Genomic DNA, 20,012 nt, shown 5'->3' with positions numbered 1-20,012 from the left:
ATCCTAAACAATAAATAGTTTTTTAATGGTAAAGCTTTTAATGTTAAGTTCTAAATTATAAACCTTAAGTTAAAAGTAATATTTTCTACCGCAACTCTTAATATGCACTAAGTTCATCTTATTTGAATTTCAACTCTACTTTCCCTTATAACACTACTTCCCCTTATATCTTCGTTCATAATTATAAGCTAGTTTTAACCTCCAAATAAGATAATTCAGTATGTAGAGGATATGCCAACAGCCTGTGGCCTAATGGCACAAGATCCACATCTCTAAAATCGAGATCATGGATTCTATCCCCCTCTCCCAATGTATCAAAAAAATTATATGGAGGATATGAAATAATGCCTTAGTTGATGATGCTACTTTTCATCTTCAGATTATTACCCATTTTTCAATTTGCACTAAATTATGAAAATATTTCAATTACTATCTTAAACTAACAATATGTTTTACCTTGAACTCTCCATTGAGATCGTTTGATTGTAAGATTCAGCTAAGATCAATTCAGTTCAGTCTAATTTTAAGTTGAGTCTAATATCCAAACAATCAACTTTCAAATTACTAAATTCATTCCAACTCAAAACCTTCTTACATGTGAGATCTATAATATTTTTCAACTCAATACATCTTTCTACATGAGAATCATAACCTTTTTTAATTTTTCATAGATAATACTAAATTCATCTTAACATTCAAATACATTTAAACTCATTTTAGATGAGTTTCACATAACTCACTCTACTTACTCAATTTACTACTATTCAGTTCAACATCTAAACAACAGTCCATCCTTAGGAGGTGGCGCAAAATAGAGTTTCCCACCACTTAATGAAAGTTTGGCACCTTCTAACTGTTAGATATATTCTTTTCTTCCTAATTTTCAAAACAGAAATTAATTGTGTAAGCTTAGGAAATATAAGTTCAGTACAAGAACTTACAAGCTTTTTGAAAGAACAGCGAACTACTCGAAACAATTAACGGATTCCATTATTATTATTTTTTTTTTTCCAAAAAGCTTGCACATTTTAAAATGATATTTAGTCATGTTTTTAGAACTGCAGTAGAAAATATAGCTTGTAAGCTATTTTGATGAATAACTTTTAGCTATAAGGACTTAAGATAATCTATTATTGATGTTGTTAAATATACCTTCGAATATGATGTGTTTGTTTGAAAATAAATTTAAAAAGTGATTTATGAAGTAGAAATGAAAATTATTTGAATTTTTAAAAATTATTACTATATCTTTAAAAGTTTTAATTATCTTAAAATTGTATAGATATTTTCGTCTATTGAAAACATTTTTAAAATCCGAATTATGTTTCACATTATTCAAAAAAGCACATTTCAGGAAAATCATCAAAAGTAATTTTTTGCAAATGTACGTTTTAGTTTATTTGAAATTCAAAATATTTTTATATGTAACATCCAAATAACTTAATTTTTTTATTAAAACATTTTTAAAATTATTTAAATACTTTTTAATATTCCTAACGCAACTCCAAACATAAGCTTAATAGTTAACATTACTCGTTGCTCTTGACTCTTATGTACACCTCCAAAAATCCTTCCCTCTATTATTGAATTAAGACAAACACTCAAATCAATTTCAATAAGATCATAGATGCCTTTGCCTTTGTCTCTTTTGTATATTTTCCATTAAATCTCTGACACAGAATCTTCCTCTCTAAAACAAGAAGTAAGAAACAAGAACCCTTTTTTTTTTTAATCTCAAAGAAACAAAAAATAGTTATTTATAAGAATGGAAAAGACTCACTTATCCTTAGCTCTGACATTTTTTATTGATTGCCCAAGAACAACCTGAATGGATCCATTTTGGGTTTTGAAATTTTAAGATGGATGTTTGGGAGTGATGAGGATATGACATCTTGTTTTGTTAATTTGTTGTTATTTGTGTGGATGTCTCTTTAGAATAAGTATCATTTATTTTATTAAATAATAGATTTAACAACGTCGTACGCCGTCGTTTTCCTTAACTCCTATAATTGCTAATTTTAAAATATTTTCCGCCTAGTTTTTCCTTTCTTTATTTTCTTGACCGTACGGAATACTTAAGATAATATTGAATTTTTGTCCATTCCTGAAAATAAACAATGAATATTCGATTTTACAACGTACACAAAAACAAAAGGACAACAAAAGAAAATAACAATAATAATAGTAATCATTAGAAAAAAAAAACAAGAGGGTTGATTTATTTAACGAGAACGGTTATAAACACAAAAATGTTATATAAAAATAAATTTATAAATGAACGTGATCTCATGGAATATGTTAAATTTATTTTCTAATAAAAATAATTTTTTAATTTAATGTAACACATCAATCTACATCATTTTATAGTTTACTTTTATTTAATTTTATTTTTTATTAAAGTATTTCACTCATGATTAATGTTATACACTGTACTCTCATCATACTAAATAAAATGTAGCACTTTCATCACTATTAGATTATAAAGAAGTATATAATAAATAATCATTCAATAATGATAAATATGTTACATCTTATTTAATAAGATGAAAATAAGATGGTAATATAGTATATAAAATTTTCTTTCACTTGTTTAACACAAGATCGAGGTTAGCCTCACCAATCGGTCGCATTCAGATGGCACTAACTCTAAAGGATACAAGCCGTCAAGAGAAATGTTATGCATAGAGGGAGGATTCAGAGCCAATGCATTTTGTATGCACCGTACTCAATTGCTATTTCGCTAATGTTGCCCATGTGTGCTAGCTGCGCGCCCAACTCTACTATAAATTAGATTGATAAATATTCTTACATGTTTTCACATTAATCTTACATAAGAAATTATTGGATTAAAGTTATAACTTTGACCCGTCTAATTTAATTTGATAACGGACTCAATATGTGACATTTATATATTTAATAAAATTTATCAAATTTGTGAATTTGACGTGGATTTAAATGAAATTTAAGTTATAGATTAAGAGATTTGATTGGCAGGTTGCTTACATACTATCAAAATAGAATTTGATTAATAATGAAAAATTCTACTCATCATCTCTATACCACATACATTTTTATTTTTTATTTTTAACAAGGATATGCTATAAGGATTATGAGTAGAAGAACTCTTAATACAATAAATAATAACACATACAAAATGTCGATCCAACACATTGCACTGGATGTTGTATTTCCCATGCAATTAAAAAAGGACAGTGCTACAGGCACTGTTGGTGGCTCCCACTAGCTAGGCAAAAAAAAAAATGTATTTTTGTTTTTTTTTTTTTAATTTTTTTAATATTTTTAAATATTTTAAAAAAATATAAAAAATTTATAATAATATTAAAAAAATTCTTAATCATTAAGAAAAAAAAAAAAGGAGTGGTAAGCTCCAGCGGGATCCCCAGCATTTTCCATTAAAAAATGTTGGGTGTTCCATGCCCATACAGTTTGGTCAAGAGTTGCATCTTGACTAATAGACTAGTTGTTGAAGTTTAGTCAAGAGTTGTAGCTTCCACCGTCCATGGTAGTAGTTAGCAAATACTTGCTGCTAGAGCATCCCATTGTCAAGATTTGTAACTGCTTGTTCTTTGAAACCTCGCTTATAAAAAGAGAACATTTTTAGTGCAATGTGCCGTGGTGTGGGAAGAAAGTACAACAAGTCTCAATGAAAAAGAGCTAAAAAGAGAAAGAGAGAGAGTTAGGATGAACTCTAAGAAAAAGAAGAGAGTTGAGTTGAGTTGAGTAAAGTGTGACTCTTCTTCTCTGTAATATTTTCTGTGTTCCACTATATAATAATGAGGCTCTTTCTCTGTAGATATAGGAAGTTGCCAAAATCACATTAAATTCTTTGTGTCACTATGTGCGTGTGTCTTGAATTTCACTATGCAAGCATCATATTTATCTAATATTGCCTATGGATCACAACGATTTCCCCAACAAAAAATAATCTCTAAGTATGGATTTTATCCTATATAAAAATAAATTCCTCACATTCATATCCTATTACAAGATACATTATTCATTATTTTTTGGGTTTTAAATAAAAAAGTAATACTATACACCATTCTTATTTTATTTTCATCTTATTAAGTAAGATGTGTCACATTCGTCACTATTGAATAATAAAGAAATATGTAATAAATGATCATTTAATGATGATAAATATGTCATATCTTATTTAATGTAATGAAAATAAGATAGTAATATAATGTATAAAATTTTCTATTTCTAAATAACTCAAATCAATATATACTATTTCAGATATCGAGCTAATCCAAAATGGAATAGAGGACAAAAGTCGCGTGATCAGATTTCCTTTCATTGTTTACGTAGATCATTTTAATATGGAGTAATACAACCATGCTCCTAATTTATATTATTCATTCTGTCCTCTTGACGTGTGTCACACGTAGCTTATTAAAAAAAAGTTAAAAATTATATATTCAAAAAGAATAAAATAATATTAAAAAATATTAAGACTAAAATTATATATTATCTCTACTTTTTATGTTTATATTTTTATTTTTTAATAAATTAAGTAGCACTGTGCCATATTAAGAGATTAGTGAGTTAGAAATTATGGGATAGAACAGTGCTATTCTGTCACTTGCACTTGACCGCTGCATGTTACCATTAGGCTGAAATCATCCTACATTTTTTTAAAAATTTTTTATTCATATTTTTTATCATTTTAAAATATTTTAAAAAATATAAAAAATTAATACACTAATAGTCACTTCCTTAATTATTAAATAAAAAATTAAAAAAATACAAAATACATCAAAATGAGGTATCAAAATAAAATATCGAAGTAACATTTTTGTATGGGATACAGTAACTTTCTCATTAGGACAATGCTAGGGATACAATGAGCCCTGCATTGTACTAATAGTGTAAATTATATATATATATATATATATTTTTTTTTCTAAATATTTTTTAAATTCATTTAAACATTTTAAAAAGTAAGTTTTATAAATTTATTAAAAAATTCTTCTTTACCTAACTAAAAAAATAATAATCATTTTTAAAAGTAACCTTTCTCGTTGGAGCATTTTCATTCTCATTAATAGGACGGATGGACGAGGTAAGCAGCAGCGTAGCTATCAGGTACCTAATTATTAGCCACATACTTAGTATATGAAAAATAAAAATGCTATAGCCACCGATACAGTGTCATAAGGATTTCCACCGATTTGTATTTTTATTTGTTTTAATATTTTTTTAACTTAATGATTAAGTAAGAGTATTTTAATAATTTTGTGATTTTTATTTATTTTATTAAAATATTTGAACTTGTAAAACAATGTTTGAGAAAATGCAAAATAAAAGAAATTTTTTTTAACGTTTTCGGTAAGCATCATCGATGAGGATCTCGGTAACTGTAGAATGTCTCAAACACAAAAATGCTATAGCTAATGAAAAATGATGAACTCACTCCCATTTTCGTGACATTTAACATAATAATATTTTAAAAAGAGAAATTTTTTTTATAAAATATTATTAAAAAATAATATCATTTTCCAAAAATACCTGAGTTTATATACATAAGCAGCGCATGGGTGTTCAAAGTGTGTCTCAGATTCTTTCCTTCGAACATAAAAATAGGAAGAGCGAAAATGGAGTACAAGAACTTGGGACGGTCGGGGCTGAAGGTTAGCCAGCTCTCGTACGGTGCGTGGGTGAGCTTCGGCAATCAGCTCGACGTCAAGGAGGCGAAGTCGCTGCTCCAGTGCTGCCGTGACCATGGCGTCAACTTCTTCGACAACGCCGAGGCCTACGAGAATGGCCACGCCGAGGAGATCATGGGCCAGGCCATCCGGGAGCTCGGGTGGAAGCGATCCGACGTCGTCGTCTCCACCAAGATCTTCTGGGGCGGGCCGGGACCCAACGAGAATGGTCTCTCCAGGAAGCACGTCGTCGAGGGGACCAAGGCTTCCCTCAAGCGCCTCGAAATGGACTACGTCGATGTCATTTACTGCCACCGTCCGGACTCAACCACGCCGATCGAGGAGACCGTAAGGGCAATGAACTACGTGATCGATAATGGCTGGGCCTTCTACTGGGGTACCAGCGAGTGGTCCGCCGAACATATCACCGAGGCTTGGAGGATCGCCAAGAGGTTGGATTTAGTGGGGCCGATAGTCGAGCAGCCTGAGTATAATTTGTTGTCCCGAACAAAGGTTGACAGCGATTTTCTTCTTTTATTTTCTGGGATTCTCTAGCTTCTATATTGGTTCCCTGGATTTTCCCAAAACGTGGAGAGTTTGTTCCTTCAACTGCATGCCCTTTTGCTGCTCTATATATATATAAATCATCACGAGCAAATATTGGAGCAGTTACAGCCCTACGTGCACATATAAAGCTATATACAAACCACAAAGACACACATCGATCGATCACACATGCAGTTATACATCCATGTATAAGATACTAGATTTATTATTTATGATTTTCTTAATTATGAAGTATTAATGGATGCAGGTTGAGTCGGAGTACCTTCCTCTGTACACCAACTACGGCCTTGGTCTTACCACATGGAGCCCACTTGCTTCTGGAGTGCTCACCGGAAAATACAACAAGAAAGTTATACCGCCCGATAGCCGGTTTGCATTGGAAAATTTCAAAGTTAAGTTTTTGTCTTTTGATCTCGATCGTGTACGACGTAGTAGTGTTTTGGTTTATTTTATGTTTTCATAAATTAATTCTTTATTGTTGTTCACTTTTACAAGCTGCTATATATATGATCTGCTATTGCTTCTGATCTACTTTCAGTTTATTTTTAGTTCATTATTGAATGCTGATTTGAGTAATCGAATCATTTTTGGCGCTGTTTCTTGTTGACTTTAACTTCTGACGACAAAAGAAAAATCCTATAGGCTATAATCTATGAATTGAAACGTATATAGTTCTCTTATAACTGAGAGTTTTAGTTACAATTAATATTTACCTTTAAAGGTAAATATATAAATAAACAAAACATTACAAATTAAATTAAAGAAACAGTGGGGGAGGAGATCTCCCGTCTGCCCCTCTGTCGCTGGCAGCTCTCCTAACCTAAGCAACAGGGGTTTTAAATGGTTGACGTGCCGAATGTTGTCAGTGAGCATTTTTTACCATAATTTTGAATGGTCAACATTTGAACCCTGACTCATGGGTTCCGTGGCACGGGCCCATATCCCTAGCACCACTCACCACTATCCCATAAGTATAACCAATCAAGGCGCATCCCGTCACAACTTCCTATTCGGAGGCCATGCCTGGGTTGGCCCGTTGGGGCTCCCCTCCATGGAGTAGACCTCCTTCCATTCACGGTATTGGAGATTCGGAGACTATCGTTTTTCTTTTTTTTTTTTTGGGTAACTTTTATATTAAATTTTCTTTTTTCATGTTATAGTGATTTTGTTTTTTGTTTTTTTAATTATTAGGCTTCTTTTAATCTGATTTTTTGTTTAATTTTTTATTTATTTATATTCAGTTTTATATTTTTTTTTTAGTTTTTATCATTCTAATTTTTTGGACGTCTTTTTAATGATTTTTGGATTTTGGGAAAATATTCTTATGTTTTTTTTTTTTCAAATCTTTTTATAGGCTGACTGGCATGGACTCCATGCAATTGTGCATATGTGAACATGTGTCTATCTATAATTGGATCATACATGAAATGGATTAGGCTATGTGACAACCTGCTTAAAATAAATCTAGTACGAACTAGCTTAATTGATGAAAATATTTAATAATAAAAATATTGAAACCCAAAGAAATAGAGGAAGAGATTAGAGCATCTCCATCCGGTTCTTCAAAGCACTAAAATTCCCATAATTTAGGATTTATTTTGGAATTTTAATCAAAATACCCCCCACATCCAGATCCTTATTTTAGGGAAAAGGTTTAGGGAATAAACAGTAAGTCCCCATATTTGGGGACTCACTATTCAGTCCCTAAATTATTTTTATCAATATTTTATTCTAATATATAAAATAAATAATTTTTCAATCATCTACACTTTCTCTCATACTCATATTTATTATAGTTTTAAATAATAATTTTAAAAATAATTTAATTAATTAAGAAAATATAAAAAAAATTAATTTTAAAAATATTATCATATTCACAAAAAAATAATTTAAATTTTTGTTTAAAATATTCACTAGAGTAATAGTTCAAAAAATAAGAAAAAATATTGAGTAGTTAAATTTGTAAATAGAAGTGAAAGAAAAAAGTAATAAAAAAGAATAGAAAAATATTATTTAATAGAATAGAGATAGGGATGGGGAATGGGATGTAGGAGGTTTTTGAAAAATGAATAAAATTTAGGAAAAAATTTGAGAAAATGTGATTTTGAGTTAAATTTTAGGGATGGGGATGAGGATGCTCTTATAAACCAGACCACCAAGCTAGAGAAGATCTTGTAAAGAATAGTTTTATATGATTTGACCCCGTTTTGATGGTGAAAATATTTCATTCCATTATTACGATTTTTCTAAATTTTTATACAAAATATAATAAATAATTTAACTTTTTTAAATCTCAAAATAATAATAAATTAAAAAATAATATTATAATAATATTTTATTCAACTTTTAATTTTTATCTCAACTTATTATCTAAATCGCAACTTAACCTATAAAGCAGCCCAATTTTTGTTTCTAATACTATACCATACCTATAAGTTTAGTACGTGGAATGCAGACCACTCCTCCTTGTTGAGAAGGGTATCTCATATTGCTTGTGGACAAAAATTTAGGAATGTTTATAAGGAATGAGTAACCATCTGATCTCGTTGAACCGCTTTTATGATATGAGTTAGGTCTATGAATTTGTCATGATCTTAGAGCCAACCACATGAAAAATGACAAATAGGCGCCCACACTACTTACCTTGTGATAAAGACTAAAAAGAATATTAGCCAACATGTGAGTAAGAGTGTTGAGAAGGGTATTCCACATTGCCCGTGGACAATAATTTGGATATTTTTATAAAGAATGAGCAATCATCTCTTGTTAAACCGGTTTTATGATATGAGTTAGGCGCATGAATTTTTTCCCTTCAGGTACGATGAGTGTTTTTTTTTTAATTCTTCATTTAATAGTTATTTTTGGATTAATGATGTTTTATTTTCTGCGCTGTTCTGCTTAGCGAAACTAAGATAAAATTTTCTTTTTTCTTTTTGAAAAAAAAAGAGGGAAAAAAAGAACAAGACCGGGAAAAGTGTACTACTTACTAAAGCTTTTTACTTTGTCATAATTTGCAGTATCTATCTAATCAGTCGTTGGATGATGACTTGCTAAGAAAAGTAGAAGGTCTAATGCCAATTGCAGAAGAACTTGGAGTGCCATTATCTCAACTTGCAATTGCATGGTGTGCTGCGAACCCTAATGTCTCTTCCGTTATTACTGGAGCAACAAAGGAATCCCAAGTGAGTTATAAAAACTTTCATTCTTCCAAACATATCTTATCTATTGTTACATGACAGGCCACGTTTGTTTTCGTATGTTGTTTTGTTTGATTGTCGTGTGAGAAACAATATAAGAGATATTAATGTGAAATCTTTTTGTATGACCTATAGCACTAACTAAAATATGATCAAGTGACGATGGATGGTGGATAATATATATGTGATAGACGTTTTAGTGCATCGATTCAAGTAATATGTTAGAAGGTTTAATCCAATTATCATATTAGCCTCGTTTGTCTTTATAGATAAGATGAGATCATGAATTGAGATGAAAGTTAAAGTTAAATAAAATATTACTATAATAAATTTTTAAAATATTATTTTTATTTTAATATTTGAAAAGGTTGAATTGTTTATTTTATTTTATATAAGAATTTAAAAAATTATAATAAATATTAGATAAGATGAGATAATATAAAAGTTATAAAAATAAACTAGACTAAATATTAATTTTAGTGTATTCTCAAATATTTGCAGAGGCTGCCATATTGATTTTTATCCTTGTCTTCTGGTTTCATAGTTTTTAAATCTTTTTTCTATGATACATCTTTTTTATGAGCAGCATGTGAGCATAAAATCTGATCACTGAGTATATATGTTGGCTCGGCCGTAGGCCCGTAGTGAAAGGCTAAGGTTGAGTTTAGGCGGTAAAGTATTTTAATCTTTACTATTTTTTATTTTATCATTATTTTTAACTTATTTTTTATTATTTTATATTATAATTTAATATTTTTATTTTTGTTTTTTCATTACCATTCACTTATTAACTGCGTTATCTGATCGACAGAAGATTTCGGTATAGGCGTAGCAGGCTCCTTTCCCTTTATCCTTTGTAATATAGAAAGATAATCTAAAATAATAATAAAATTGACACGACGTTTCAATGTAGTGTATACTGATCTCTTGGTCTCTAAATTATAAATTTATTTTTATTTAATTTTTTTTTATAAATATACATTTATATATTATTTTTATGATTAAAATATTTTTCATTTTCATTATTAGCCAAATTATGACGAGAAGTTTTGTTGTGCGTAGATTGAAGAGAACATGAACGCTATTGATGTCATCCCACTGTTGACTCCAGCTGTGATGGAAAGGATTGAGATAGTTGTTCAAAGCAAGCCAAATTAAGCGTTGCTCAAGTTTGATCCAATAGGTGAAACAATAATTTATATATATATATACACGTAAAATGATTTGGGCATGTTTAGGGCATGCAATTCTCGTGTATCTATATATATATATGTATGTATGTATGTATGTATGTATTGTATTATTCACACTTTGCATGTCCTAACTCTTATCTATCATCATTGACACTTTATTGAATGAATGCACTCTCTTCTCTATTATGCAATCCCATGCAAGCATTCCAATCAAGTTGTATGTAACGTAATTATTGGCTTATCTTTAAGATTCGATTTGGATAAAAAAATAGAAATTCTTAAATTTATCTCATTTAATTATTATTTTAATCCAATTTAAATTTTAAAATAATAATAAAATTTCATTTAATTTTCAATTTTCATTTTATGTCACTATCTATCAATTTCTAATTGATGGGACTTCATGCGTATCTTATCTACCGTCTTGATTACTAGTGGTGTCATTAATATATAAAAAATTCTATTTATCATTTTCATATACTATATATTATATATATTTTTTCTCTTATCAAAGATGTGATATATGAATGATGAATAGAAAAATTTAATATTTTAAGAATAATAAAAAAATTAAAAATAAATAAAAAATATAATGTGTAAAAATAATAAATAACAAACTCTTAATATATTATATAATAAATAATAGATTAATTGTCATCATCTGTTATTTGTCTGATGTGTTTTGAATATTATTACGGACACATGGTCGTGTCAGTGATTTCATGTGGGAGTAGTTAAGCAAGTAGTTAATTAAGGATGCTGATTGCTAGGCTGTATCATGCACTTCTTCCCCGCCACGGCCCCCACCCCCCAACTTTTGAACTCTGAGCTATTATTACCAATATATTTCGTTTCGTAGATTCAATTAGGATTCAATATTATGTTTAATTAATAATTAATGCTCTTCCTTATTTTTATTAATCTTAATCACCAATTCTTAATTACTAATAATTAAAAAAAAGGTATAAATTAAAACTCGTGTATAAATTAATGATTTATTTGATTTCTTTTACCCAAAGAGTTGGCAGAATAGATAGATTATAGATAAAAATTATTTTCTATCCTCCCTTAAAAACAAATAATGAATATTTTATTGATAGTTCTTTTTTTCTTTTAAATATATTTTTAAAAAATATAAATTTATTAATAATAACTTTTCTAAACATTAAAAAAGATAATGTACTGGCTATAAAACCCAAACTAGAGATGTAAAAAAAAATCGATAAACTAGATTGGACCAGACCAAACCGGTAGGATTGGTTCGGTATCGATTTTATTTTTCTTAAAATCGGTCAAAATTAATCTAATTAAATTTTTTTTTTCTAAAATCGAATCGGACCTGAAACAAGTAAAATTAGAATATCGATTTAAGAGAATAATCGATACATAATTGATTTTGAAAAATATAAAACTGTATATATCTTTTCAATCCTAAATTTTTTTTAAAATCAGATTAAACCAAACTGATTACCTCCCTAATCCAAACAGACAAAAAAGAAAACAAGAAATTAAAAAAATTAGTCACATTCAGATCGACACTAGTGCCGCCGCCCGCACCTAAAGAGTACTCAGATTTCAAAACAACAAAATAGTCATTTCACTATTTTTATCCACGCGTCGTAACTCGTATGAGTCATATGTAATTGGCACCGTAACACCCAATTTGCCACTGCATCCGATCGCACCACCCTTCCCCTCTACATATGAGGAGGACACGGAAGCACGCCTGTTCTAGCTGTCTCTCACATTCTCTCTGAAGTAGAGAAAAAGAGCAAAGCGAGAATGCAGTACAACAACTTGGGGAGATCGGGGCTGAAGGTGAGCCAGCTCTCGTACGGATCGTGGGTGAGCTTCGGGAACCAGCTCGACGTCAAGGAGGCGAAGACGCTGCTCCAGTGCTGCCGCGACCACGGCGTCAACTTCTTCGATAATGCGGAGGTATACGCCAATGGCCGCGCCGAGGAGATTATGGGCCAGGCCATCCGGGAGCTCGGGTGGAAGCGCTCCGATATTGTCGTTTCCACCAAGATCTTCTGGGGCGGGTCGGGCCCCAACGACAAGGGTCTCTCCAGGAAGCACGTCGTCGAGGGGACCAAGGCCTCTCTCAAGCGCCTCGACATGGACTACGTCGATGTCGTTTATTGCCACCGCCCGGACTCATCCACGCCGATTGAGGAGACCGTGAGGGCAATGAACTACGTGATCGATAAGGGCTGGGCCTTCTACTGGGGGACTAGCGAGTGGTCCGCCCAGCAGATCACAGAGGCTTGGGGGATTGCCGGGAGGTTGGATTTGGTGGGGCCGATCGTCGAGCAGCCTGAGTATAATTTATTGTCCCGTCACAAGGTCTGTCATTTTTCCCTCCTTCCTTTTTTTAGTCGGGATTTTTCATGTTATTTTTCGCTGAATTGTTGCTTTTCGGAGTTTTGACAGCAATATATTGGTTTTTCTATTTTTATGAAATGCGTTGTTGTTTTCGAGGGAATAGAACCCAGATGTGATATTTTTGATTTAACTGATGCTCAGTGTTTATGGATTTGTTTTCCGGATGGGGATCGTTTGTATAGTAGTTCTGGGGCCGGAATTTCTTTTGATGGAGATGGCGTTTTTCTTCTTTCAAATTGATGGAAACTTCCATTATTACTTCTCACGTTTGGCTTACACTGGGATTCAATTTAGCCCTCTACTCTACTTTACAGTCTGTCGCTTGTCAATATGAGCGATAGGCACATTCCTCATTGTGCCTCATCTTGTCATTTTTTTTTTCTTATATGCTTTAATACATACTTCATTCTGTTCCTTCCCTAATAATAAGAATCTGAAACTGAACTTTACATTTGATTCGCTATTTTCGTGTCTGAATATTTTTATACATCTAACTGCAATCACTGGGCTTGGTCAAAGTTTTGTCGGATTCTGTAGCTTCAATAGAGGGACGGCATTAATTCTTTACCTACCGCAAAGGAACGGCAGCTCGCCAACGTTTTAGTTCCTAGGTTTTGCGCTAAAGGTGGAAAATTTTTACCCTCACGTATTCGCCTTTTCTTATATGGTGTTTCCTTTATCGAACAGTTTCTGCTCTGTAAGTCATAAGCAATGGATTATGGAGCAGTTGCAGCAATATGTGCATAAAGCTACATGTATTTTTTATCAGTGAAATAAGAATTTTATTGACAAGGACTAGGCATAGCGGAAGTACATGGGACATTTATACAAGAACAACACCTAAGCATAAGTGACAAGCTACGTGTATGCCACATGCATTTGTCTATAAATAACTGAGCTTTGTTTATGATTTCATTCTGAATGGCTGCAGGTTGAGTCTGAGTACGTTCCTCTGTACGCCAACTACGGCCTGGGTCTTACCACATGGAGCCCACTTGCTTCTGGAGTGCTTACTGGAAAATACAATAAGAAAGTTGTACCCCCCGATAGCCGGTTTGCATTGGAAAATTACAAGGTAAGTTTCTTCTGGATTGTATTGTTATGTTCTCTCTTTCATGACTTGGTTTTCTATGTTCCCAACAACATATTTGTTCACTTCTAGCATTATTACCACTCTGCTTTCGTATCTTTTTTTACCTCACTATTGAATGCTGATTTGGGTTGTGGATTCAGTTTCTTACCGTTTCTTGTTGGCTGAACTTCCAAGAATAAATATGATGTAATCCCCTTTTCATAGAATGTATATTCATGTAGCATGTGTGGTGGATCAAAATTGATTCTGAGAGCAGTGCCTCTGAATGAACTTCACCATTGGCATATATGTATAATATGTGCTGCTAATTGACCAAGAGTTGTTTTTTCGCCCTTTTTTTTTGGGGGGGGGGGGGGGGGGGGGGGGTGGTAGTTATGATGATTTAGTTACAAAGTATTTTAATTTTGTGAAGCGTGCCAGCTTTTGTTCCTATGCTGTACAATGTTGTCAAGTTTAGTAGGGTGCAGGTACTTGTATGATGGGGTTTTAAATTATGGCTTCTTTTAGGATGAGCGATATTTACTTTTCATCAGTGTTCTGCATAGTTAAACTAAAATATCACCCTTTGCTTGGGAGAAAAGAAAGAAGGGTAGAATGTAAAGCTGTTACCTTTTCCTTGTAGAATCTCGCTAATAGGTCACTAGTTGATGACGTGCTGAAAAAAGTTGAAGGTCTGAAGCCAATCGCGGATGAACTTGGAGTGCCATTATCTCAGCTTGCAATTGCATGGTGTGCTGCGAATCCGAATGTTTCTTCTGTTATTACTGGAGCAACAAAGGAATCTCAGGTGAGATCTGAAGTGTTCATCTGTTTGAAATGTATTTATTGTTGGATGAAGTGACATTTACTTTCGTATGGGTTTTATTTGCTTATTGTCCGGTTTGCAGATTGTCATATGTAGTGTTGGCATATTTCATGAACGGCACTTTCAACCGAATTGTATTTTTAGGGATTACACTGTCTATAAAATACATCTTATAGGGATAACTTTTATAGTCTCATAATTATTTTCTGGAGAAATAATTTTCTGGGGAAATTATGTTTTTTATAAAAAAAAATTATTTTCTGGGGAAATAAGAACAGAATGGGCTTTTCAGAGAGAATGCCATACTGTATTTTTTTTTTTTCGCGAGAAGATCAGAGAGAATTGCATCAGAACGATAAAACACTGTTATTGGAGCTCAAGGATTAGGTTCATCACCAGATCTGAAGGGTTTTAGTTTGTGCTTGAATCATATCAGAAATACAATCCTAAGCGTGTGTAATTCTTTCACTTGAGAGTGGAAGTACAAATATTGTAATTTAAAATGTTGTGAACAAGGTGATGAAGCACACCTTGGATTTGGAGCATGGTATTGTCAAAAGGGAAGCAATATTTATGGTTGTATCGAACTTTGTGCAAGGGTGAATGGTACAACATTAAGATTATAGTGTGGCGGTTACATGTTCTGTAATTTTTATAGGGAAATGATTTGTAGAGTCCTAGGATATACAAGTCTCGTGCACTCCTTTTGAAAAAATAGGCAAACCTGGGATCCATATGAAGAAATCTACTTTTCATGGTTTGCACCACCTTTTTCAAAGAGATTACATATGATTTGCACCCTAGGACCTTATATAGCGTTACTCATTTTTGTACTTATTTTTCTTCATAGTGAATTCCATTTTGACTAGATAAAGTACCCAAGGTATTTCCCCATTTTGGGTTTTTCTCGTTAGCAAAAGCTTTGTGTTTTGTGTGTGATTGGTTCATATATAGCTGATTGACATACTCTGTATGTATTGATATATGATTGAGATGATTACCAAAGTTATCACTTTTGTTTGCACACAATATATCCATGTTACTGATTCTGCACAGAAGACATGTTTGATAGATGGAACATTAAGAGTTATATCAAAAGCAACATCATAATAGTTCTAAATTGGTATAATTGGTCATTTTGACCTATTTACCACCCTCTATGGTATTACCCATAGATCTGAAATCAACGCTTATCTTTCGAATTTGTTAAAGAAGACTGGTAAATCATGATGTTACCATATTTGTGCTCCAAGGCATCCAATTTGTTTTCAAACATGCTTGATACATATTTTATATTACTCAGTGCATTTTGAAAAGGGCTTTGTGACGTCTTCCGTGGATGACCTTCCACTGTGGTTTGCCTCCAAAATTTCTCCTCTCAGTTTAGGGCTCATTTGGACAGTTGGGAGTATATTTGAATTATATGAATAGTAGTGAAATAGTTTGAGTGCGTTTTGGGAAAGGAGAGAGAAAAAAAGTTGAATAAAAATATTACAAAGTTAAAAAACTGTTTTTTTGATAGGTAAGTTAAAAAACTGTAGTATGATTTTCAATATTATTTTTGTTTTAAAGTTTGTAAAAGTTCTATTGATTTTGAAGTTTGTAAAAGTTGTATTGGTTTTTACGTTTGGATAATGATTAGATAATATGATTAGATAAAAAAATTGAATATTTGAAATTAAAAATGTTTGGAAATGAAATTATGATAAGTTTTTAGAATTTTGAGAATTTCATGTCTTATCTGTACAAATGCCCTTGTAATCTTTAATTTTCCACTGTACTTTTGCTGTTTATTTATGTGGTATTTTACTTTTCTTTCCTTTCATTCATGGTTCCTTACAACTCTCATTTCAATCTATGGATAGATTTGTGTTAAAACTCAGAAGTCCCTTCCAAAGAGGTGGCAATGGTTTACTTTAAAATATGTATTAAAAGCTTTATTGAAAATGCATGTATAGCTTTGGTTCTAAGAAGTCAAGAAATGATTAACTTAGTAAGCATTAAAAAAAAAAATGTTGGACTCTGTTTTCATGGCAAATTAATGAGAGCTGTTTTCCCTCTGTAGATTCAAGAGAACATGAAAGCCATTGATGTCATCCCACTGCTGACTCCAGCCGTGATGGAAAGAATTGAGGCTGTTGTTCAAAGCAAGCCAAAGCGTCCAGATTCATATAGGTGAAACAATATATCCAACAGCTCCTCTTTTCTGCACATTGCGTGGTAGACTCCATCGTTCCAGATTCATCCCCCGTTGCTTATAGTTTCTATTCATCTCAAGTTACTTAGTTCTCCTCTCTCGGTTTGTTTTTAGGTGTTGGGTGCAAAATATGTTTGTTGCTAATTCAAGCACTGTCTTGATTATTTCTTTCGACGTTTTTTTTTTTTTGGGATTAATGTTTTTGTCATAGCCACTGTGTTGATTGTTTGGAGGCAACAGAATTACAGATTAGTAATATATTATTTGCAAATTTATGCCAATCGAAGTTTCTATGCACTTGCATGCCCTCGATCGGCATGTATCACTTTGCTCCTACGAGATTTCAAGGACTCCATTTTTTTATTTATTTTAAATTCTTCGAAGTTGGTTTATTTTTTCTCCCTGTTGCCTATGCACATGCACATTATTATTATTATTAGGAAAATTCTATATATTATACTACTATTTCATTTGCATCTTCTTAAGTAAGATGTGGTATATTTATTACCATTAGGAGGAGGAGTAGGAGGAGTGTTCGTTGTTGATCCAACCAAGACGCATGAAAAAGTAAAATAGAATAATTAAGAAGTGAGGAAGCCAAATGGATAAATATCAGAAGCTGCAATATTCAAATAGATGCACATGAAAGAGTTACATCCGGGAAATTAAAATCGAAAAAGTAAGCAAAGATGCAGCCCCAATTAATCCATCCAATATTTAAACATAAAATGATTTTGGAAGCTCAAGAGAAAATATTTCCTGAGGAGCCATGACTCATTTGACAACATAAGAAAGAATGGAAAATAAGGTTTGTGCAATTGCTAGTAGAAGCAATAAGATAACTGCTAGAACTGAAAGCAATGCCCAAGGGCTGTTGAAATAATCATGTCTTAATTTTGCCTTCCGTACATTCCAGCGTTTGTCACGATGCTTGTTCACTTCCTTGATAATGTCAGCATAATAGAAGCCGTTGCTAAAATGGGTGTAGCTACAAAATTTGTTGAACATGTTGGAAACAACTTCATCATCACCCATCCAACTATTAATTATTCCTTTTCGAGGAAGTAATTCGACATCCTTTGAAGTGTTAATCAGATAATCCACGAGGGTTGCAAAGTCGGTAAAATAATTGAGATCAATATGTTGGCTATGTTGCTCATAGGCAATTAGATTTCGGAAGACTGACTCCGTGTTATCTACAATATTCAAAGGTGGAATTTCCATTACACCATTGTTGAACTTTATGTGAAACAAGTTATCTATCTTTGCCTTCTTGAATTTGACTCCAGCCTCTTGAAGCTCTCTGACATTTGGTATTGGCTTCCACTCTTCCCTCTTAGCTTTAACCTCACCAAGTAGAACATCCCTAAGTATCTTTGCCTTATGAAACCCAAATCCACTCATTCGAAAGTATGTAGCATAAGGTATTGAATTCCAGTCTTCATTCTCGTTTGGATGAGCTAGATTCTTTAACTTTTTTGTCTCTTTGGGTTCAACACTTCTCTTTTGTGGTCTTCGCTCTTTAGATGAAGGATTGATAGCTTCATGTACCAGACCGAGTAGATGCTTTGTGGTTGAAACATAATTTGATCCATTGACATCCAAAACAAACGATATCTCCAAAGAAAGAGAAAAGAAAGCCAAGGCACAGTCAAGAAGATGTCGTGTTGAGACACTCTCATGGTGAGCATTATCAGGATATTGTTGATTGTGACCCTCACTCATCTCAAACAATTCAGTAAGAATGAAGAACGGCAGTTGATTTTCAAATAACAGTAGATCACGCATTATGCCATTAAACATCCAATCTGTTTGGAAGATTGGTTCATTTTCAACGGATTGGGAGATTGTATCAAGTCTCGAACCCTGGAGGATTATGTCACGTTGGATGCGGAACAACTCAATGATGAAACACCCATCAATTAGCATCATTTCTACAAACTCATCTTTGGATAATTCAGGAAACTGATCTGCATAGAATCTACGAGCTCTTTCTACCTTCCTATCATGGCTGTGATGTATCTTTCTGCACCATTCTCACCCCTTCTTTTAAGCATTTGATGGAGAAATCTCAAAATTTGTGCATTTCCATAAAACTAAGGTGATCCTTTCCATGGTGATAAGGACCAATGGCAAGCAGATCAGGTTCATATGCCTTGGCATTTATCTCGCGTAAACGATGGTACTGCACTTTAAATACATAACAATCTTGATCAATTGGAGTACTATCGAGGTTGACCAACCTTTCGTCAATGGTGATAGCATGATAAGCTCCATCAACAGACATCTATCTTACTCTAAATATCAGAGAATAGTTTGTCAATAAAATTATTGCATTTCAAGCACACCAAGCTTTTCCACAAGATGCATCTTAGAATATAATGAAGATCCTTAAACACAACATCAACAACCACAGTACTGAACGTTATTAATTAAGAAATTAATAAGTTATTTTACATTTTCTTATTATAATCTTGATTCTTGAACGACGGCTCAATTTGATAATCGCAAAAAGAAGAAGGATATGCTTGTGATAAAATCTGAGATTTTAGGGAATAAACAACAAAATCTACTCATGTCATTTAATGATAAGAAAGAAAATGGAATTTGTTGAAGAGAATGATAAGAAAGAAATATTGAGGAAAGCTCACAGCGCACTCATTCTTTCTCTTGGAGACAAAGTTTTGAGAGAGATAGCCAACGAAGACTTCGCTGATGGAATCTTGCTGAAATTAGAGAGCCTCTACAGGACAAAATCTCTGGCCAACAGACTGTACAAGAAAACAAAGCTCTACACATTTAAGATGTCAGCAGGTATATTGATTTCTAACCATCTCGACGTTTTTAATAAAATTATTTTAGATTTGGCTATAATTGGTATTAAAATTGATGATAAAGATCAAGCA

General features: G+C 32.4%; 3 protein-coding genes across 3 annotated transcripts; 2 read left to right on the top strand and 1 right to left on the bottom strand.

Annotated features, from left to right (window-relative positions):
- Positions 1 to 5,582: 5,582 nt before the first annotated feature.
- On the top strand, positions 5,583 to 10,817 carry LOC122302513 (probable voltage-gated potassium channel subunit beta). Its single transcript, XM_043113812.1, has 4 exons — positions 5,583 to 6,182; positions 6,484 to 6,627; positions 9,254 to 9,418; positions 10,496 to 10,817. Exons 1-4 carry the CDS (start codon positions 5,619 to 5,621, stop codon positions 10,589 to 10,591), a joined length of 969 nt encoding a protein of 322 aa, XP_042969746.1. The 5' UTR covers positions 5,583 to 5,618; the 3' UTR covers positions 10,592 to 10,817.
- A 1,492-nt stretch (positions 10,818 to 12,309) lies between these two features.
- LOC122316546 (probable voltage-gated potassium channel subunit beta) lies at positions 12,310 to 17,387 on the top strand. The gene is made up of 4 exons (XM_043133160.1): positions 12,310 to 12,972; positions 13,943 to 14,086; positions 14,727 to 14,891; positions 16,975 to 17,387. The coding sequence occupies exons 1-4, from the start codon at positions 12,409 to 12,411 to the stop codon at positions 17,086 to 17,088; spliced, it is 987 nt and encodes a 328-aa protein (XP_042989094.1). The 5' UTR covers positions 12,310 to 12,408; the 3' UTR covers positions 17,089 to 17,387.
- Positions 17,388 to 17,708: 321 nt separating this feature from the next.
- On the bottom strand, positions 17,709 to 19,527 carry LOC122316539 (UPF0481 protein At3g47200-like). The gene has a single exon (XM_043133147.1). It carries the CDS (start codon positions 19,036 to 19,038, stop codon positions 17,881 to 17,883), a length of 1,158 nt encoding a protein of 385 aa, XP_042989081.1. The 5' UTR covers positions 19,039 to 19,527; the 3' UTR covers positions 17,709 to 17,880.
- Between the last annotated feature and the right edge of the window lie 485 nt (positions 19,528 to 20,012).

Source organism: Carya illinoinensis, chromosome 1 (genome assembly GCF_018687715.1).
Source record: "Carya illinoinensis cultivar Pawnee chromosome 1, C.illinoinensisPawnee_v1, whole genome shotgun sequence".
NCBI lineage: Eukaryota > Viridiplantae > Streptophyta > Magnoliopsida > Fagales > Juglandaceae > Carya > Carya illinoinensis.
The sequence above is the reverse complement of the archived record's forward strand: the minus strand, read 5'-3'. Positions and strand labels throughout refer to the sequence as shown.